This window comes from Girardinichthys multiradiatus, chromosome 5 (genome assembly GCF_021462225.1).
Source record: "Girardinichthys multiradiatus isolate DD_20200921_A chromosome 5, DD_fGirMul_XY1, whole genome shotgun sequence".
Classification (NCBI taxonomy): domain Eukaryota; kingdom Metazoa; phylum Chordata; class Actinopteri; order Cyprinodontiformes; family Goodeidae; genus Girardinichthys; species Girardinichthys multiradiatus.
Genome location: NC_061798.1, coordinates 52,589,658 through 52,611,557, shown reverse-complemented (window position 1 = coordinate 52,611,557; position 21,900 = coordinate 52,589,658). Strand labels below are relative to the sequence as shown.

Sequence of the window (21,900 nt, the reverse complement as noted above, 5' to 3'; positions counted from 1 at the left end):
AAGGTTAAGGCTTGCAGATGTTTTCTGTCTGTATCGTGAGAAGCCAGCAGTGTATTGGGGAGGCATGGTACTCCTCTCTGTGCTGACCGAAACTTCTGATAACTATTCCACCCAGAAGATTTCTGAAGACGTGTGGGAAACAATTCTTTAATTAAATGGTGAAATGTATCTCTGTTTCTTTGATAGTGTTGCTGGGTAGACATCCACAGACAGATTGATTGTGTATGTGTACTGCATAGCAGCGTGGGGTATAAAATGTGATGTCTTTTCTCTGAATTCAGATTGGTTTAAATAAACTTGAGGAAACTACAACTGATCTCTGACTGAGGATTGTCCTTTGGGGTGCCAGATAAAAAAAGTTGATGAGAGGTGAGGAGTAATGTAAGAGTTAACTGACGGCCAGTAAAGTTTTCCTACCTCGAGGTGAAAGAAGGAAATCCTGGAAACCTGTTTAATATGGAAAATGATCCATCTTCTGAGAACAATAAAAGGTTGGAGAACAACCTTCACTCTAAACAGTTTTCTCCTAAGCTGCCAGAGAAAAAGCACCTCACCGGACCAAGAACCCTAATAGTGGGCAACACAGCTGTGGATGGGATTAAAAACTTCTGCAACAAGAAAAATACAGAAGTTATGATTGGTACCAGTAATGTGGTGTCCGATATCTCAGAGAATATTCTGGTATTCACAGAAGAGCGCCCAACCCTACAAATGTTATGATTCTGGCCCGTCTGCCTGCTCTGCTTTCTCTCATGCAATCAACTCATCTGCTTCACCTGTCTGCTGCTGCTCTGCTGTGCAATCACCGTCATGCCACACACCTGTTTCACTGCAGTTATACACAGCCATCTGACAGGCAGATGGTGCCAGATTTTCAAAAACATTTGTGAGTAGTTATCCAGCGTTCCATCCTGACTGATCTTGTTCTCTGACCATGCCTTACGGATTTTGCCTTCCTGTCTGCCCCTTGTCTGACGCCTCTAGCCCTGGAATAGCTAGCTTTCACGTGACGTCACATAGCTATACCACGAGAGCGCGAAATGCAGATGGAGGGCAGGAAGTGAAGTAGCCGAGGATTTGCCATCTGTAAACATGCCCATGTTTTGTGCCGTTTATGGCTGCTCCAATTGCTCCAGCAGAGAAAAGGAAAAGCATTATTATTGAGTGCCAAAGGTTGTCATTCATAAAGATGAAAGATGTAAAAAAACGACGTAAAAAGTGGATTATAAATGTACGTCTGCGGTCGGGAGGAGCAGAGTCTGCTAATGCGCGTGTCTGTAGCGACCACTTCGTCAGCAGTAAGTAGCTTTCATCTGCTGTTTAGTGCAGTAAGACGTTTGAAGTACCAAATAGTTCGTGATATCAACAGCCTCGATTAACGGCAAATCTTGAGGTTCTCTCGAAAACTCACTCATCTTGATGAGATAAGGGTCACATCCAACATATCTGTTAATTAAGTTTGTATCTTCGCCTGGAAACTGGATCTAAATCCCTACAATACAGTCTCCGCAACGGTTGCCTCCATTGACATTTTACTTCCTGCCCTCCATCTGAAATCGCGCCCTCTTCACGTGTCATCAAAATCACGTGACTGAAACCCGGCTATTCGACCCTGTTTCTGTCCCTGGATTTACGCCTCAGCCGAACCACTGGTTTTTTCAGCCTGAGCCCGCCTGGCTCTCTAGTCCGCCTGGAATTATTGTCAAGAGGACAATCACAGCTCTCTGTGTTCCTGTCACAGCTTCAGCTGATTCCTCTGAGGATTTGGATCAGTCGTCAATCCGACTTCAGTCTGTTGGACGCTTCCTCATTAACTGTCTGGATCACTTCATCTTCTGGATTCTGTGCCTCATCCCCAGACTGAGAAGATTAGTGGCTTTATCTAACTCCTTGCAAATCCTGAGTTTTATTCAGCCACTAACTAGTCTCTCTGTTCTCAGTGGTTCCTGGAAGCTGACTGCTGTTCTCCTGCTTTCTGACCCCGAGTTTCTGAATAAACCTTTTAACTTATCACTTTGTGTTTGGCTGAATTTGGGTTCTCTGTTTCTGGTCGTGATAAGAAAACCTTATCATTCACTTTGGAGTCACGGATGATGACATTGCTAAGACAAAATCAGAAGTATTAAAGGAGGATTTCACTCGTCTTCTGAATATTGTTGGAGGTCTCAATATCAAGGTATTTCTTAGCAGACCCTTTGCACCGATTTTCTGTGGAGATGAAATTTTTTCAAGAATTCTGATGATCAATAAATGGTTGAAAAAAACATGTGCCACCACACCTGTGAACTTCATCGACAACTTTAATATATTTTGGAAAAAAGACAACTCTTCAAGCAAGATGGTTTCTGTTTGAACAAGCCAGGAGCCAGACGTCTCACATCTAATCTCTTCTATTCAGTAAATAATCTGCCAGCAGCTTCGACCTTCAGCAGAGAACATGGAGCATCAACAACAATGATAACGCTGCCTCCAACAGCTCCAGCAGAGACAATCAGCCAGTTGGCTGAGAAAGAGAGGTCATCACAAAAGGTCTCCCCGTCGAAATCCACTGGAGAGGTGGACCCCCCATTATACCCCCATCCCCCCAGACCCAGACCGCACAGAACTCTCCCATCTCCCCACTGAGCCCAGTTCTTGCATTTCTGGATTTCAATAACAACTTGAAAGACGTTTTTAAGATTGGGACCCAAAAGGTTCTGACTTCTTCTCCATTCAACACCCCCCGTGGCCGAGGCTCTGCTGCTAAACCAACATCTTCCAGAAGCTGCAGACCTCCACCACCTCCTAATCTATCTCCTCCTAATCAGGACCTTCAAATCACTTCTCTGTGATACAGTCTGGGCCCCAGTGGTAACTCTATCAGAAATGAACATGTCCAGGAAAAATATTACATATTAAATAATATTCTCAGATAAATAACCACAACATTACGGCGTCCCTGGGTGGGCATTATCATGAACAGCTTACACTGTACATAAATGCGAATGAATAAACCACAGCTGCACATTATTGATGCACCAAGTGATTAGCTTAAAACCAGCTGTCACTGGTCGCAATAGGACTCAAAACATCAGAGTTCTAACATCAGATGTCACTGATTATATTTAAGAGAACATTATAACTCGTGACATTCCAGGAGTTAACAAATTTAGACTTTCATCAAAATTAATAAATCCAGTATCTCCGTGCTAGTAACAATTAACTCTGCTACATAGGCAAATCTTAGATGTTCGGACTCAGTCTGGTTTCTTCTGTGTAAGCAATGACTTGAGACTTGGTTTAACTTCAGTTAACCTCACTGTCCAGATAGGAATTTTGGGTTTTCATGAGCTGTATGCCAAAATCATCCGTATTAAGACAATAAAAGACCTGAAATATTTCAGTTAGTGTGCAATGAATCTAAAATATATGAATGTTACATTTTCATCATGACATTATGGAAAATAATGAACTTTATCACAATATGCTAATATTTTGAGAAGGACCTGTATATATATATAATGTTAATAGACAGGTTAGGTTACTACTACGAAACACACTCTGTATTTAACAGAAATGTTTCACTGTTGATGCTTTGACCTTAAAAAGCTGAAGAACTAATATTAGAATAGTCTCTATGAGTTCAGAAGCAGATTAGCTGTTGGTTGGAAATTTAATATATGTCTTTGCATTCAATTTTAAACTATTATTTTCATTTTAATTTGAATCCTTTATTGTTTGTTTAATTTTTAATTTATGGGAATCTTATTTTAATATAAAAAGAAATGTGAATTTCTGCAAAGCTTAGTTGTTAATTAATTTCTTTACTTTGTTCTTTCTGCATATAAATAGGTTCATGTCCGACGTTACCATGATCTCCTTTGAAACTATCAACTATGAACTATGTGCAGCGACACAGGTGAACATTATGGGACCAGAGATGTTTCATGGTGGAACAGATTCAGCCTCATTATTAAGTGACACAAACAGGTCCAGGGTTTGATTGCATGAGTTGCATTTATAATCTGACTAACAAATTACTAACTGTATTGCTTTAAGTTTTCTCTTTTCTTTTTTCAGAAGCTGCTAATCTTTCTCTTTCTACCCACCTTGTTCCAATGGAAGACAGACAAATGTTATCAAATGTTCTGTTACATAAGGGAAGGTAAGGTCCAGAAACAACCGTAATGTTGCCTCATGATTTATCTAATTGAAACTGGAGGTGGCCATAAGGATACTGGTGAGTCATTCCTACAATACAATCCATGTGTCGAGTACATTTGAAAACTAAAGTATTCACATAGTAAGGACAACGAGTAAATGAAGGGACAATTAAAAACTATTTTCAGTTCCTAAGCAGACTAAATAGCAAACTAGGCATGGATCACTTGAAATATTTGATGTATTGTGAGCAGTTTACTAAGTTTCTCCAAAGAGTTATATTTTTGAATATTCTTCCTTTTTCCCCCTTTTAAGTATTTGTGCTGAATGTAAAATAGTTGAAAAACATCAGTGTTAGCAAACAGTAGTTTTCCTAAGATTAGAGGCATCAAAAATGTGTTGAGGAATAGAATTGTGGAACATTGAGAAACATTTCACGACTTCAGATAGTTGTTTATGATGTTAGACTGGAGGCTACTTGCGTAGAATTACGCTTTTAGTGGATAAAATTCAACAGAAACTTTTTTCAAACGACAGAACTGGTAGTTCTGAGTCTTTGGTCGAAGGAGTATTTATTTATTTGGTTTTTTGAGGATTTACTTACAAACCACCACCTGGAACTAACTGCAAAATCAATATGATTAACATGCAACTTATTTTGAGAAATGAATGAACTACGATTTATGCACAAAATTAAACATATGGTTAGTGATTATAAGATTTCTTCAAGGATAACGATCATAAAAAAGATGTTAGGTTAAAACAGAGATCCTATCATGGTGCATTCTGAGAATATTATGTAGATTGATCGTTGTTATACCAACTATAGAGAGAGTCAGTTAAAACTCTGAGGAATTATGAACATTCTTGTGATAAAAGTCCAACAACTGGAAGCAGACAGCATTTAGCTCAATCTCATGTGTTGTAGGACAGTAGCATGAAATATGTCAAGGAATTAGACCTCTTTAATACTGTTGCATAGGAAACAACCTTATTTTCTTCATAATGACAACAGAATAATATTTCTAGAAATCTGGAAGTAGAACCATGAGCCAAAATTATAACAAAACGACTGATAAGAGACAATAACTTGATCCTGATCCTCTTGCATGAATACATTTTAAATGACTTAATAAAATTAAGGAGATTAGACTTTATACACTACATGTTGAAGACTAACGGATGATAAAATAAAGGAATTTAGGGACAGTAAGACAAATCCACAGCAAAGTTCAAATGATAGTAATGGCAAATTATGACAATTTTAATGATTGAAGGTGTTACCATAGATACCTAGAAAAACTCTGTGGGAAGTTTAACCTCTAACATATTAGCTGAGAATGAAAGTCCAGGAAACATTCTTCAGAAGGCCAGTAAGGTCAGGAAATGGTTTTTGGATTAGATCCCAGAACAGAGACAGACATAAAAACACATAAAGAACAAGGTTTTGACTTAAGAAAGTTGCTAAGAAATAAAGCATCACCAGGAGAACATAAAACTATATTCAGAGGTGAGACTCCTACGAAATAAACATTAATAGTGGACTTAATTACATTGAATGTACTTTAAATGTCAAACACTTGAATTAGAAGAAAATTAGAACAGGAAGAGGACAGAAGTGCTTAGAGAATCTAAAACAGGAACTTGAATAAATTTACAATCCTGCACGACTGAAAGGTTTTTACAGTAAAGGAAACTGGATTTTAAGTCTTTGCAACAAAGTCTTTCACATATAAATTATTATTTGGGATGTACAATGATAGTATATATGTACATAGTTAAATTGGTTTCTTGTTCTCTTTGAACAATTAATTTTAATAAATGTCACTGAAGGGAAGATCTTAGGAAAAAGCAGAGTTCCCTTTAAGGCAAGATGTAGTTTTGACATCTCTTTCACAAATAGAGAAAGTACAATGTGATCTGGATGGTGAACGTTTTGATTGTGTGAACAGACAATTATAAATGAACATAATCTTTGTTAGTGGAAAACAGCAGCGGTGTTTGACGTGGCTATAAACAACGTCTCTGAATGTCAGCAAACTTAGAGGTTTATATCATAGGAGGGAGGCCCTCGTTATCTTCTGTTTTGAGAACTTCCAGGCGTTGTCTCTCCAACGCCAAACATCACATTCCTTGGACAAAGCACAAGATTGCAGACTCCATTAAGTATTCGCACCCCGAATACAGAGGAATAAGGACTAAACGCTTGGCACCCTAACCCTACAGTATCAACATGTTTGAACATTATTTACACGCTCGTCATTATTCTGATGTGATTATTATTATATTTACTCTCCATGCTGGTTGTTTTCCTACTGCATCTATTTCATATGAATTAATTTCATATTAATATTAAAACTCAACATTTTCCTGTGATCTTCTTCTTGTTTAATGAGGTTTAATTTGGTAAAATGACCAAAACAAAATGGAGTAAAAAAGATGGAGAAAAGTGAAGTGAACAGAGGAGCAGAACCTGCTGGTGGAGGAGAAGAGAGGAGTGTTAAAGGTAGATTTGGTTCTGGGATCATGGTGGGAACCAACAGACATTCCCAGTAGATCAATGCGTCGTTTCCTCTGCTTTCAGCACCAACCTGGAATGTGAGCAGCTCTGGTTCCTGCTGCATTCAGAAGTTAGAGAGGAGATAGCAGCACCAGAGAACTTCTCCACAGATGTTGGAGATGATCATTTAGGCTGCTGACATCATCATGAACAATACAGCAGATTCACCTCATTTACATCTTCCTGCTTATATTATTGTACGGTATCTTGTCTATATTTCTATTTTTTAAGCATTTTACAGTCTGTAAATATTTAAATAATTCTTTACTATATTGTTTGTAATTTTGTTCATTTTTTATTCATGGTTATTAATTATTGTTTCTAGTATTTATTGATCCTTCCTAATATCACCTTACTAGAGGTTGACCTTTAACCTGTCCTGCTGCTGAAACTATTTAATTTCCTCCTAGAGGGATGATAAAGTTAATCTTATCTCTATATTAATAATTATATGATTGTTCTAGAAGTTTCTGTTCTCTTTGACTCGACTGTTTAGGAGGTGGATCTCTGCACCATGGAGCTGGTAGCGTTTTATTCATTTACTGTTGTTCATTGAAGGAGCAGATCTCTCTTTTCTCTCTGTCTTTCCTCCATCTTCTCTGCTTCAGACACTCTTAGGATCACTAAAGGTCCTCCTCACTGCTCTGAACATCTCCTCACGTTAGGAGCTCTCTGGAGGCCTCAGATGCTTCCTGAATAACTTTTATCCAACTGAGGGGAAATTGTAATTCTAATGACGTCACTAGGAGCTACTTTTAGTCTCAGGATCTTTGGGAAAAAGGACCCAGGTCTTTGAGAACAGAAGGTCCTCTTACCATCACCCTAATATTGAGCTCCCTCCGATGACTCTCTTTCAGAACCAAATCAAGCCTCTGACGGAGCCGCTTCAGTACATTAATATTACGTCCAGTCAGAACAAACAAGTTGGTCAAATTAAAATATCAGTTTAAAGCTAAATCTGTAAAATAATTGTGAGACTTAATGTAACCGTTGGATGAGTCAATTTCTGTTGAGCTTCGCTGTTTTCTACTAATTTAAGAAAGTGAGAAAATTTACACGTTTTTAAAAGGAAAAATTTGAGTTTGATTCATTGAACACAGCGAAAATGGCTTGAAAATAAAAACCAAATGGTAGAACATGTCCTATAGAGACATTTTCTGTCTCTGCAGCTTAGAAACATCTAAGCAGGAACCATGAACAGAAGTCTTTTATTCAGAACAGAGCAGAAGTAAAACCAGTTTACAGCAGAACATCATGGAAGATATCCGACCAGCACCACGGCTCCACGTTTCAGCGTCTCAGTCGCAGGTAGAAGGCGTGCCGGCATTCACTGCTGTCCACAGGGTAATATTTGTCGTAGAAGTCCAGGATGTACTCCTCAGCTTTGAAGCCAAACTTCTGGTAGAGCAGCATGGCCGGGTTACTGGCCGAAACGTGCAGCGTCACGTCTTTCCCCATGCATGTCTGGATAACAGCAGCAGACACATTCCAGATGTTTCCACATGTTCTCAGGGCTCTGCTGGATCTGAAGCTCTAACAGGACTCACCTGGATCAGATGGTAGATCATGAAGGTCCCAATCCCAGCTCTCCTCCACTCAGGATGGACCAACAGGAAGGAGATGTACGCTTCATTGTACTTCACGTCCGGCACCATGAATCCAAAGCCAACCACCACCTTCTTATAGAGGACGACCACGCTGAAGTCTGGGTACTGAAGGCACTCAGACAGGTCCACACCTGAAGGAACACAGCTGACATTAGTCTCAGCGACAGGTAGAGCTACAGCAGGAGGAGGCGGGGCTACCTGGCCAGAAGCTGTCATGGCACATGGCGTTGACAGAGGGGATATGGTTCGGACGGACGTAGCAGTAATCGATCGGAGCGTCGGGTTTAGGAATCCAGTCCGGATCCTTCCTGTGAGGATACGCCCTGATCTCAGCCAGAAGGCGGAGCTTCAGGGGCTGAGACTCGAAATCCCTCCTGATGAACAGGAACACACATATGTACCAGGTGAAACCGGTGCTACCTGTTTATGTACATGGTCCATTTTCACGTTTCAGACCTGATGAACGGTTTCAAAATGCGCGCTGTGTATGGACTCTTGATGTTCTGCTCCAAACTACCTTCAGCTCCCATCAGACGATGCCAAAAGGACACAGAGTGCTGCTGGACACCTATTCTGCTCGAGAAGTTGGTCTGCAGGAACAGAGACACATTAGATCAAATGAAATAGGAGATCTTCTGGATAGAAACATTCAGGAGGTTCTGAACCGTTTGTTGGTTACTGTAATATAGAGAAGCTTTGAATCAAGCAGCTGGAACATCCTGCACAGAAAACACTAAGTTGATGGGTCAGAGGTACAAGGCACCTGAAAGCGATCCAGAATCCGCTGCTCCTGGCTGCTGGTGCAGTACTTCCCATTGACTCCACCCACAACTCGTGACTTCACCTCCTGCATGCCGTAGATCCCTCCCACCAGGCTAAGAGCAGCGCTGACAGCTCGGTCAATGTCCAGCAGGGGGAGCCCTCTCTGGCGTTTGGCCTGACGGACCAACAGCTTCCTGCGGAGGCGTTTGGCCTGCGCCGTGACGGCTAGCGCCAGCGGGCAAGCGTCCAGCCGTCGCAGCAGCAGCCGCTCCTCGTACAGGCTGAGGCTGGAGAAGTGGGGACTTCGAAGGGTGGCGTGTCTGTCGGATTTCTCAGGAACAATCATCTTCCGCCGCTCTGCTGCCCCGACACTTCCCGCCCCCCGAGAAGAAGGAGGCGGAGCCTCACTGCAGCCCACTGGTTCTTGAAAGCGGTCATCGTGCTCCTGGCCGTCATCGTTCTCACTCTCAGCTTCCCGTTTGATGAGAGACTGCGGTGGGCGGAGCTTCTTCTGACCAGTGTGGCTGACGTTTGGTGGAGGGATGTACTCCATCCCCGGGTCAATCATCCCCTCTGTCTCCATCTCCTCATCATCTGTTGGTGGACAAAGCAGACATGAAGTGACATCAGTATTTTCACCACAACAGGACAACAAATGGCCAAGGTGGACATGGACACACCATGGAACAGCGCCTGAGGAGGCATAGCGTCAGGGATGAGGTCCGCCTCAGAGAGCAAGCTAGGTGTGGCTGAATGGGAGGCAGGCGTTCCTGGCCCAGAGAAGTCGGGTGACGGTGATGGAGACGGACTGGTGAGCGGCGTTCGGTCTGAGGAGCTGAGGGATGAGAAGTCAATGACCTCGCCTCTCTCCAGGACCAGATCCGGACGCCGCCCGCCCCTACAGACTCCTAGCTTGACAGGCGTGGAGGAAGTGCTGCGGTCCGTGTAGCCGCCCGCTGCCTCCTTCTGAGCACGCCGGATGTCTTTGGCCTCCTGTGTACGGGAACGCTTCTCTTTCAGCTGCATGGCGTTCTCCACTGGATTTCTGGCTCCACGCTTCCTCAGCCCTTCTACGGTGATGATGGGATCCATGGGCGGCCTGGAAGCTGCAGGGGAACAGTACAACAGGTCAGGGGGGCGGAGCCAACTCACCTGGATGCCGCTGTGTTACCGTGGTTCACCTTTGGCCTTTGTGCTGGATTTGTCTCCATCTGGTCTCAGGGTGGGAGGTCTGTTCTGGACCAGCTTCCACCAGCCAGGTTCTCCAAACTCCTGTGCTCCAGAGCGGAAGAAGGTGGGGCTTCCGACCGACAGGCAGCCGGCGACCGTGCTCCACCATGTGGACGTCTTCTTCCTGTGAAATGCCGTTCAAACCATCATGTTCCTCCTCCGAAACACCTCATGATATAACCTTATATCGTCACTTAATATAAGGTTGGCACGCTGAGCTTTATATAGGTTACACTGCTTTTATTCTGAAAGACCAGCTTTTATTTTGAAAGTGACTCCAGTTATTGCTCAGTTTGGCTACATTAGGACTGTATTGGTACATAGCCAGTGTGGTTTGTCTCGGGTCAGTTCTACTCTACACGGTTTGGTTCATTTTTCTTTACAAAACAAAAGTAACCTGATGTGATTTCTAGAGACACGAACAGGAGGACCGGCTGCAGTCAGACTCAGAGTCAAAGAAGAACCAGACAAGGTTGCAGGAAGCAAGACGAAACATCTGGATCAGTACTGGAGAGGGAAAGAAGCCATGGATCGGTACCAGCTAGAGGACGTGTGAGGGTGAGCTAACGCTACCTTCTGCTAGGTTGCTATAGTGCTCATAAACACAATAAGCCCAGCGTACAACGATTTAACGGGTGAAGATATTAGTTATTAAAACATGCTGTGACTGGTGACCTCTATAGTGACATAATGGAATATTTGTTGGTTGTCATGAAGACATCCATCCATCAATATCTGATTGATTGATTAATTGGAGCCTATCTCCAGATAGGAGTCAATGATCCAAAAGGTTGATTTCTAATTCAGCAAATTATTCTTTAAAATATTATTTTATTAAAATAATATTTGATTTACTCTTCTGTTTTGCATTGTGATTGGTTGTTTGAAGACATACCAATTATGTTCTTATTAAGTTTTAAAACAAATTTACCCTCATTTCTCCTCAAGATAAACCTTAGTTCTTAAAAATCCACACTGAACTGTCATATCATCAATTTTATTCATTCCCTTGTTCCTTCATTTGTACATAGTTCATCAGTTCTTTATTCCTTCATTTTTCTTGGTAGTTTGGGTTGAATTGTTCTAGCCTACTAGATATTTTGTTAAGAGTAAAAATGTTTAACTTGGAGAGGTGTGCAGTTTGCTGTTCAGTGATGCCAGTGGTCGAATCACCCTTTTATCTGTTGTCCTAATATCACCGCCATATTGGGCTGGACAGACCGAAAGGTTATTTCGTTTAATATTAAATAATATAAGCATCCTGATTGCACAACACAGTTGTAAGTATGACATGTGTCCCGCCAATGATCTAGACCTGTTACCAGGCAGCCTTTTGTGGCTGGATTTCCTGTGAGAAATAATACTTAAGGCAGAGCAAGGTGGAAGTAGCAGCGGGTTTATTGGGGCACAGCACCATTCAGCCTAACAGCATCGAGCCTCCTGAAAAGACAAATGCAGCCTTAAAGACTAACCCATTCTTCGCATGGAATTTACCAATTCACAACTTCCATCTCAACCACACATTTTATCAAATACATACACATATTGCCCCTTACTTTTTATAAATATTTTATATTTTTGACCTACACCCAATCACCATAAACCCCCACACTTTTCCATGGTCTCTCCCGGAACCTATAAATGGTGTCTGGAACCTTGGGGAAGTATTTGTTCAAACACCCTGGAGAGGACACAGAAAAGACAGGCGAGTTACTTTCTTAACGGCCAACCGTCTGAATGTCTTCTACTGCAGACATGACAAGAAGCTGTTCACACCTCAAATCATCTCCTCTACATCCCATTCAGGAACAAGTTCTTCCCACAAAGCTACCAACCTCCTACCATCAGATCCTCTACCTGCACTAAAGATCTCAGAGGAAGATGTAAACAGGTTCTTTCAGTGCATGAAAACAAAGAAAGCTGGAGGACCTGATAACGTCTCCCCATCATGCCTGAAAGCCTGTGCAAATCAACTCGCTCCGATCTTCACAAGGATCTTCAACAAATCACTGGAGAAATGTGAGGTCCCCTCCTGCTTCAAACGATCCACCATCATCCTGGTGACCAAGAAACCCACCATCCTAGGATTAAATGACTACAGGCCTGTAGCCCTGACGTCTGTGGTCATGAAATCCTTTGAGCGGCTGGTGTTGAAGCACCTGAAAGACATCACAGGCCTCCTGCTGGACCTCCTGCAGTTTGCTTACCGAGCAAACAGGTCGGCAGATGATGCTGTTAACTTAGGTCTACACTTCATCCTGCAACACCTCGACCACCCAGGGACGTACGCCAGGATCCTGTTTGTAGACTTCAGCTCGGCCTTCAACACCATCATACCAGACATCCTCCACCAGAAGCTCACCCAGCTCAACGTCCCAGCCTCCACCTGTCAGTGGATCAACAACTTCCTGATGGACCGACAGCTGCAGGTGAGACTGGGGAGCATCTTCTCCCGATCCAGATCAATAAGTACTGGTGCCCCCCAGGGGTGTGTTCTCTCCCCACTCCTCTTCTCTCTGTACACAAATGACTGCACCTCATCGGACTCGTCCATGAAACTCCTGAAGTTTGCAGATGACACCACTGTTATAGGACTGATCCAGGACGGTGATGAGTCTGCATACAGACAGCAGGTGGATCAGCTGGTCCACTGGTGCAGTCAGAACTACCTTGAACTGAACCCACTCAAGACTGTGGAAATGGTGGTGGACTTTTGGAGAACACCACCCCCATACACCCCCCTCACCATCCTCAACAACACTGTATCGGCTGTGGACCACTTCAGGTTCTCAGGAACCACCATCTCTGAGGACCTGAGATGGTCTTCACACATAGACACTGTTCAGAAGAAGGCCCAGCAGAGACTGTACTTCCTGAGGCAACTCAAGAAGTTCAACCTTCCACAGCAGCTGTTGGTCATCTTCTCCACTGCCATCATTCAGTCTGTCCTGTCTTCATCCATCTCAGTGTGGTTTGGATCATCCACCAAACAGGACAGGTCCAGACTGCAACGAATAATCAGGAATGCAGAGAGAATAATCAGAGCTGACCTTCCCTTCATCCAGGACTTATACAGGTCAAGGGTCAGGAAAAGAGCTGCTAAAATCTCTGCAGACCCCACACACCCTGCACATAAACTGTTCAGAGTTTTACCTTCAGGTGGCGCTACAGAGCACTGTTTACTAAAACCAGCCGCCACAGAGACAGTTTCTTCCCCCAGGATGTTTCTCTGATGAACATTTAATAAAGTACAAAACAACAGCAACAGATGTTGCAAATGTACCTTTTTATTAGATATGTGTATATGTGTATATTGTAAATATGTATATTCTGTAATGCAAAAACAAAACCAAAGAGCAAAGTGTACCGGAGTCAAATTCCTTGTTTGTATGTATGAACTTGGCAATAAAGCTGATTCTGATTCTTCAAATGGAGCGCTTGTTGATAGTTTTCACTTTTTGCCTGTTTTCCCTGTCGGAGAACAATGATTCATATTTTTTGAAGGGCAGCTTTGTTTCCAGAGGCTTCATATTTCATTTTATTTACCGTTTTTGGTTCTTTAATTATTTTGGATATTTAAAATGTCGTCCAGGTCCAGTGTTAAATGTTCTTTAGAAATTAAAGTTTATTTATCTTGAGAGAGTGTAGCTACTTGCATTATTATGTCGTTATCATTAAATTAGTTGAAAATGGTCTTCAAGCGACAATATTATCATTTATCGCTATAATTTCTGGGATAATTTATCGTGTTAGACCCTCTCAAGACAAGTCTACTGCTATTAAATACAGTTTCTGCTCAATAAAAAGATCTTGATGAAAAACATTGCTGGAATGTACAGAACCACGCTGAGATCCAAACACATAAGACGAAGCTGTTATTAGATGGATATGAAAACATGCTGAATTAATGGTCCTAATAATCTTTTCTGCTGGGTTAGACCTGAATCCAGAGAACTTCTCAGACCTGGACCTCCAGACCATGACTCCAGGCTCATTATGGGATCCTCTCTGTTCTGAAAAGGAAACTAAGTATTTTGTAAAAATCTAATCGGACGTTTGTGAGTCACAGTGAAAATCAATGGAGAACGGAGACACTGATGGACGGACCAGCCAACACACAGAACCAAAGAGCTGTGCCCCATCAAGTTTGATCCACTTAGTTATAATTCACCAAAACCTAAAATGAAATCTTTCCGAAAAATGGTTTACAGATCGGGTCTGAATTCAAAAATGGGAACAGAGATCCAGAAACCTTCCAGCCTGAGAGGAACCTCCCCAGACCGAACAAATGAAACCGGGACCAGGAGCCCAAGCTGCTTCCAAGAAACAGAGTCTGACCCACGTAGATGTACTCCTTCCTCTACTATGAGGACGCTGTTTTCTGGCCTCAGAACCTGTTGGACCTTGAAGGACTGATACTCAAAAGAAGCGTAAAAACGGTGAGGTTAGGATAGGGTTAAGATTAATAAAGTATTTTTAAACTGAATTTGAAGTAAAGTTAAATCTTTACTCTGACAATAATTTCAGTTTAGATAGATTTGAGACGAATAAAAACAACTTTTTACTTTCTGAAACTGATCCAATTGCTACATGTCGGTGCTGCCCAGGCATCCTGTGTCTCTGACACGCCCATTTTGGCCCTTAATGACCATGCTGGTCATGTGATCTCAGAGATGCCAGATTACAGGAGAATACTGTTTTGGGAACAGGAACTTGACGGGATAATGGCGCCCCCTGGAGTTTATGTTCATGAAGGAAGGTGCATCCAGGTGTGGGTTTCTACCTGTTTCTATGTTTCAGATATTAAGCTGTTCTTTGACTTGTCCCGTAGACACATACATGAAAACATCGGTTCTCCCAACAAAGCTCAGCTCGACCATCGGTACCATATATGGACAGAGTTTCCTTATATGGAGCAGCTTCCTGCGGTCTGATTTGGTCTGGGAATTAAACCACAACTTGAAGGTCGTTGTGTCAGTCAAGCATAAGGATAAACTCACCTGTTTCCCAACAGGAAGTTCCAGTGTCGACCAATGAAGGCACAGATGTCCTCCTTCCACCTGAAGTATCCCTGCCGTCCGGTTCCTTCCAGAGACAGGTTATACATGGCCAACATCACCACCTGCACACAGGAAGCCTCCGTTTCTACCTGCAGGACGTCAGACAGGTGTGCAGCTACTGAGGGGGCGGGCTCTTACCTGCTGCCAGGTGAGCCTCATCCTCTCAAAGCTTTCCTTCCCATCTTCTGAACATTCGGAGCACAGGAATTTAAAAAAGTTGTCTCCTTTCAGGTAACTGGGCTGCTCGCCACGGAGCTGAGCTGAAACCAGCAGAGAACTGGGTTAGAACGTGCAGAGGATTCAGGATCAGGATACAGAACATCAGCAATAAACCAGTTCAGACAGGTACCAGCTGAGTCAGAAGACCACATCTGCTCACTGCTCTGCAGGAGAGTCCAGACTCCATTCAGGATGACAAACGTCTGTCTCTGATTACCTGATTCCGTTCCAGGAAGCTCCGGATCGGACTCCCGCTTGCCCAAGTCTCTGTGCTAGGCTCTGATTGGCTCACCTGCAGGGATCCACTTGTGGCAGCGGTCACAGTAGAAGGACATGTCCTCGCAAGCCCAGCCTCCATCCGTCTCCTCGCCCACATCGCTTGTCAGAGAGTCTCCGCTCTGATCATGCGATAGGTCCACAGAGCCCTGGTCCTCCGACTCCACGATCAGCAGCGTCTCCCCCTCCACCTCCCCCTCCTCCAGCCCCTCTGAGGCCGACGTGCCTGCCGCCTCGTCTTCGGCTGCAACCTGCTGCTCGCTGCTGAAGTCCATCAGCGGGCCTCAGGTGGACACCTCACCTGTAGAGGAGAGACAGACAATTCAGCCACACGGTGGTTCCGCCCCCTATTTACAGACCAGATACTGATCACATGACCAACAATCTACTGATCACATGACCAACAATCTACTGATCACATGACCAACAATCTACTGATCTGGTGTCCACTCACCACCCTGTCAGCTGGATCCCAAAGACCAACAGAAAAATATGTGGATTTCCTCTAAATACTTTCTGTTTGGGAAAATTTCAGGAATGCAGTACTGACTCCCAGTTTAAACTCTAAACTGGATCAGAACTGATGGGAGGAAGGATCCATGTTTATGGTCAGACATTTTTCCTGTTTTAAAGTAAGTAGCAGCATTTAGGCACAGAGTCAGAACCCGACATACCCTAAACACATCAGAACGTTTTCATACCAACACCAGATCAGTGCCAAATCGTTCACACCCTGAGTCCAGTTAACATGACAGAACCATTCATGATGTTTGGATACAGACCTGGAATGAAGCTGATTCAAGGAGTTCAGGAACTCCTCATAACGACTCAAACCAGAACTGAAACAGGGTCAGGATCCTTTAAATTCTTCCACCTCTTCCGGTCTGTCTTTACCTGCCTCAGGTGTCCTGTGGGTGGAGATTGGCCTCTCGCCGCTGCCTCTCCTCCTCCAGCTGGCGGGTCAGAACCCTTTGCTCTTCCAGCAGCCGCAGGTTCTCTTTCTTCCGCTGCAGCCGCTCAAGGTCCCGAACTACGCCCTCATGGAGGCGCTGCAGGAAAACCAGGAACCGTTAGGACTTCAACTGACGGGTGAAGAACTGATTCGTCCCACGTCACAACAACATGGCCTGATCCTACAGAACCTTTACACGGTTCTGAGATTCTGTTCCGCAGGTTCTATAGCACGCATGGTGGAAAACCTGAACACATACTAGCCTTTAGTAAATTTCAGATGGTGTTCCTGCAAACAGAACTCTCGTTTATGGGCTGGGCGGAGCTCTGAAGGATCTGTGTTGTCAGATGTGGATAATCATTCCCAAAGTTTCAGACAGAACTATTTTTAATCAACTCCACAATGTTTGGATCCTGACGGCATGTCTGGAAAGTTCTGGTCAGGACTGAAATCTGCTCACAGCTGAAATTAAAACTCTTGGAAAAGTTTTGGGTTTGCTGCCGTTTCCCATCCAACTCTCTGGATCAGAATGTTCTGGATTTATTATCAGAACTTCTTGTTGGTATTAGAGCTAATGACCTCTCCTGGTTCTAATCAAACCCGACAGGATTTCTTTAAGCTCAGGAATGTTCCTCAGGGATCCATATTAGATGAACAGTTGTTCTGTTGTTAGGAAGCACATTATTCCTTTTAATTTATTATGATGGCATTCCAAGCTTTCTGAGCTGGATGAGGCTGAACTTCCTTCATCTTAATGGAAATATGAGAGAAGTTCTTCAGACCCAGTATAAATAATGTTTCCCAGGTTTTTGAGGTGGATCTGGTTGTAAATCTGATTTTAGGAAAGCATTCATCTGTTTTCCAGCTTATGGACCTCAGTATCCCGACAGCAGAATTACTGAAGAGCCAAAGCTTCCCGCTGAAATGAGACAATCCTGTTCCTAATAGGGCAGGATTGTAATTGTAAAAATTGTATGTTTAATGTATAATTGTGGGTCTGTAGTTGTATAACCTCTATAGTTGTGTGGTGAACACCAAGAAAGACAGAGATAAACATGTGCTGCAGCTCGAACCTGTCAGTTTGTCATTATTTATCAATTATTAAGCTACCTAAATATTTTCCACTTCAATTTATCAAGAACCCAGATTATCTGCCCTCCACCACCATGTTTGACAGTATGAGATGTTTGTGCTGATATTTCACCATCATCTCTACTTTGGACCCATCTCTCCAGAGGACATTGTCCCAGAAGTCGTGTCCTTCAGCAAATGCTGCTGTGTTAACCTAAGTCCTGCCGCCATCTTGTTTTTAGAGAGAAGAGGCTTTCTCCTCAAACACCTTCAAAACAGACCCTAGTGGTTCAGTGCTTTTCTAGCTGTTGTGTCTGGACACAAACCTTTTACTGTCTGTATGTCCGTTCGGTCCGGTTCTAAGCAGCTTACCTCTCGATCCCAGGCCTGTTTGAGGTGGACTCCAGCCACCGTGCTCAGAGTCAAAACCAAAGAAACTGTCAGAACCACTTTGGAGGCTGTAGACATCCCTTAGGTTCAAGAGTCAGCTAAATTAGCATAAAGCTAACAGACAGTGATGCTGCTTCCGCTTCCTATTCTTCTTCTACGGAGTTAAAACACAGCACCCTCTGCTGGCGGAGCCGTGTTCTCTGTTAGGCTCTACATCTCTGACCCAGTGAATTTCTGCAGGCAGTTTATAGACCAGCTAAATTGGGGTCATAAAGTTTGTTCAAACGAAAAAAATTTGAACCTAAAAAATAAAAGTTTGTTCAAACAAAAAAAATTTGAACCTAAAAAATAAAAGTTTGTTCAAAAGAAAAACATTTGAACCTGAAAAATTATTTTAAACCTCCCCCCAAAAAATGTGAAAACTGGAAAAAAAGTTTTGCAACTGAAAAAACCCAGATGTGAAACTGGAAAAAAAAAAGTTCAAAACTACTTTTCAGATTCATGTTTTTCTTTCGAACTTGCAGATTTTTTTTCAGCTTCAAACTTCTGGCCCTGTTTTGGCGTGGGGGGCGGGGCCTCAGATCACATGACTAACAGCTCAACACACAGCGGCTGTTGCATTCGGGGACCATGGGAACTGTAAATATCTGTAATACTGAATATCGATGATGTATTACAGATATTTACAGAAAATATGATCTTGACAGATTTTCACAGCATTTTAAGTCCATGTTGGAGATTTCCCATCCTCTCAACATCAAGCTAAATAACCGCCAGACTAAGTGGCGGGAATGAAACCAGATGCAAAACGAGCCGGTATTTTCCGAATATCTTTGCATAATTAAGCCTGGACGTGTTTTCACATGGACTGGACTCGGGTTTCGGTTTCTGGTGCATTTTTAATTAAAACGTTTAGTGAAGTGACTCACAGCCAGGGGCAAACTGTTTTAGTAGCCCGGGTTTTTTTTTTTTCTGATCTCCGCTCTTCATTGTCAGCTCAGCTAGCCGCCCTGCAGCACATGTTCATGTGTTACAGATCAGCTGTTTGCCAGCGCGCATCAGAGCTGATCTGCCTGACTGGAGCAGAGGAGAGGTTTGTCTGATCTACTGAACCCTGTTGGCGGTCAGACCTCTCTGAGCTCCTCCGGTTCTTGGTCCCCAGAAGCGATGAGACTCTATCTAAAGACTCTTAAATGAACGAATCTCAGCCAGTTTCTAACTTTTAGCTCCTTTAATGTAAATTAAGGCAGAGGAATGATTACAGAGATCAGCGCTGAGGCTCTCGTCTCGGACCGTCGCCGTCTGTTAGAGGATGATGAAGAGCCTCGATAGAAATATAGTTTTATATCTGGTTCTCCAATGCAATGGATGTTTCCTCCCTCAGTGATTATCAGTAGACTATCTGTCATCATTGTGGTGTCCATCTGGTAGATTGTGTAGTAGCGGGTGTACATACTTAATCTAAGTGAGCTGTAGGTTTCTAATCAACCCAATTATACCAGCTGCTCCACCATCAAACCCAGTGCCTCAGCTTCAGGTCATTCATGACAAACCTTGGACCATTTATCCTTGTACTGTGTTTATGAGCTTCTTATCCTATTTTAAAAAAAAGGAAACATTAGAACTTATGCTTTATATCATTATGGTATAAATGATAAAAACTGCTATGAGTCACATAGATAAAAGTTATCCTTAACAGTTTGATATGGCATAGTTTAGGGCACAATGGTCCAGCAAAATATCAGCGCCCCAGAAACTGTCGCCTTTTGCGTCTGTGCAGGGCGGTGGCCCGGTGGTTCACAGGCGGAAGTGAACCACTGACCCACCGCCCTGTGTCTCTGCAAGGTGGTTATTAAACACTAAACATTCATAAAATAAGAAATGCATAAGCCAGCGGTTCACCGGGGATTTGAAGCCGAAAAGAAATCTGCAAGTTCGAAAAAAAAAACTTGAATCTGAAAAGTAGTTTTGAACTTTTTTTTTTTCCGATTTCACATGTGTTTTTTAGGTTGCAAAACTTTTCCAGTTTTCAAATTTTTTTGGGGGAGGTTCAAAATAATTTTTTAGGTTCAAATGTTTTTCTTTTGAACAAACTTTATGGCCCCAATTTAGCTCCATACCAGACCAGCAGCAATAGCCTCTAAGATGCTGCCAATCTGGCTGCTGCTGTTTTTGCCGAAGCAAATGGTGATTATCGGCAAATAGATTGTCATTATAGTTATTAGGTACTGACTGATAATCAGTAATTATCATCAAATGATGATGTCATTATTTGATAAACAGTGTTAGACCCATATTATAAGGTTTACTTGTGATAGAAACTAGGTCCTAAATAGCATTAGGTGTATATAAAACGTGCTGAAAGGACGACGAAGAGACATTCCACAAACAGTCGGTTTATTATAGATCATCAATGGTTACTGTGATGTTACTCACAGAAAATAAAATGAATTATTAAAACACGCTGGCAACCTGGAGTCCCTGGCCTCCAGGTTGCCTCCAGGTTGCCTCCAGGTTGCCAGACCATCTGTAAAAGACTCCAGGTTGCTGCATGTTTTACTGGGGTCAAGCCAGCTGCCTCCACTTCGATAAATGATGGTCCAATCAACTCTCACAGTTTTGTTGTGCGTAAAAACATCACCAATCACGACAGTGGTGCTTACTGAGATCTTAGTAAAAGCAATATTTTTTAAATTAACTGACTTGTGGTGATGTCATTGTTGCTGTTATTCAGCAAGTGAGACAACATTGGAAATAACTGCAGAACCTGATTTGTGTTTGGACTGTTCTGATCCTGTGGAGCTTCCTGAGTTATCAGAAATATTAGCTTCATCTAAACCTTCAACTTGTATGTTAGACCCAATCCCAACCAAATTATTTAAGGAAGTGTTCCCTCTGATTACCAGCCCCATTTTAGATATGATTAATTTATCTTTAGTAAATGGATCAGAACCACAGGCTTTTAAGTTAGCTGTAATTAAACCTTTACATAAGAAACCTTCGCTTGATCGAGATGATTTAATAAATTACAGACCTATATCCAATCTTCCATTCTTATCTAAAATTCTTGAGAAAATAGTTTCTAATCAAATGTGTGAACATTTATACAGCAATGACCTGTTTGAAGAGTTTCAGTCAGGTTTCAGAGCTCATCATAGCACTGAAACAGCTCTGCTGAAAGTCACTAATGATATTCTTATGGCCTCAGATAATGGACTTGTGTCTGTTCTGGTTCTGTTAGATCTCAGTGCTGCATTTGATCCAGTCGACCATAATATTCTCTTAGAAAGGCTGGAATATGCTGTAGGGATCAGGGGAACAGCACTAGGCTGGTTTAAATCTTATCTGTCTGACAGATTCCAGTTTGTTCATGTAAATGATAAATCATCTTTAAACTCCAGGGTTAATTGTGGAGTACCACAGGGTTCAGTACTTGGGCCAATTCTCTTTACTATATATATGCTTCCAATAGGTCAAATTATCAGGCAGCATGGGATAAATTTTCACTGTTACGCTGATGATACTCAGCTTTACTTATCCATAAATCCTGATGAACCCAACCAGTTAGATAGACTACAAGCATGTCTTGAAGACATAAAAACTTGGATGACTTTACATTTTCTGCTTCTAAAT

General features: G+C 42.6%; 2 protein-coding genes across 2 annotated transcripts; both read right to left on the bottom strand.

Annotated features, from left to right (window-relative positions):
- Positions 1-7,891: 7,891 nt before the first annotated feature.
- Positions 7,892-16,129, bottom strand: kat14 (lysine acetyltransferase 14). The gene is made up of 10 exons (XM_047364268.1): positions 15,871-16,129; positions 15,498-15,619; positions 15,300-15,421; positions 10,251-10,423; positions 9,750-10,175; positions 9,071-9,663; positions 8,764-8,897; positions 8,506-8,681; positions 8,248-8,438; positions 7,892-8,164 (listed from the first exon to the last, which is right to left on the bottom strand). Exons 1-10 carry the CDS (start codon positions 16,127-16,129, stop codon positions 7,991-7,993), a joined length of 2,370 nt encoding a protein of 789 aa, XP_047220224.1. The 3' UTR covers positions 7,892-7,990.
- Positions 16,130-16,753: 624 nt separating this feature from the next.
- Positions 16,754-18,386, bottom strand: LOC124867699 (protein PET117 homolog, mitochondrial). Its single transcript, XM_047364269.1, has 2 exons — positions 18,250-18,386; positions 16,754-16,903 (listed from the first exon to the last, which is right to left on the bottom strand). The coding sequence occupies exons 1-2, from the start codon at positions 18,343-18,345 to the stop codon at positions 16,754-16,756; spliced, it is 246 nt and encodes an 81-aa protein (XP_047220225.1). The 5' UTR covers positions 18,346-18,386.
- Positions 18,387-21,900: the final 3,514 nt, after the last annotated feature.

Bases quoted from the DNA above. Each gene is read 5' to 3' on its own strand.
- kat14 (XM_047364268.1), bottom strand. From the start codon at position 16,129: ATGGACTTCAGCAGCGAGCAGCAGGTTGCAGCCGAAGACGAGGCGGCA. The intron at 10,176-10,250 runs GTGAACCACGGT...GTTCCCCTGCAG, and splicing joins ATCCAGCACAAAGGCCAAAG to CTTCCAGGCCGCCCATGGAT. The intron at 8,898-9,070 runs GTGCCTTGTACC...CTGTTCCTGCAG, and splicing joins GGATTCTGGATCGCTTTCAG to ACCAACTTCTCGAGCAGAAT.
- LOC124867699 (XM_047364269.1), bottom strand. From the start codon at position 18,345: ATGTCTACAGCCTCCAAAGTGGTTCTGACAGTTTCTTTGGTTTTGACT. The intron at 16,904-18,249 runs GTAAGCTGCTTA...GTTTTCCTGCAG, and splicing joins AACAGGCCTGGGATCGAGAG to CGCCTCCATGAGGGCGTAGT.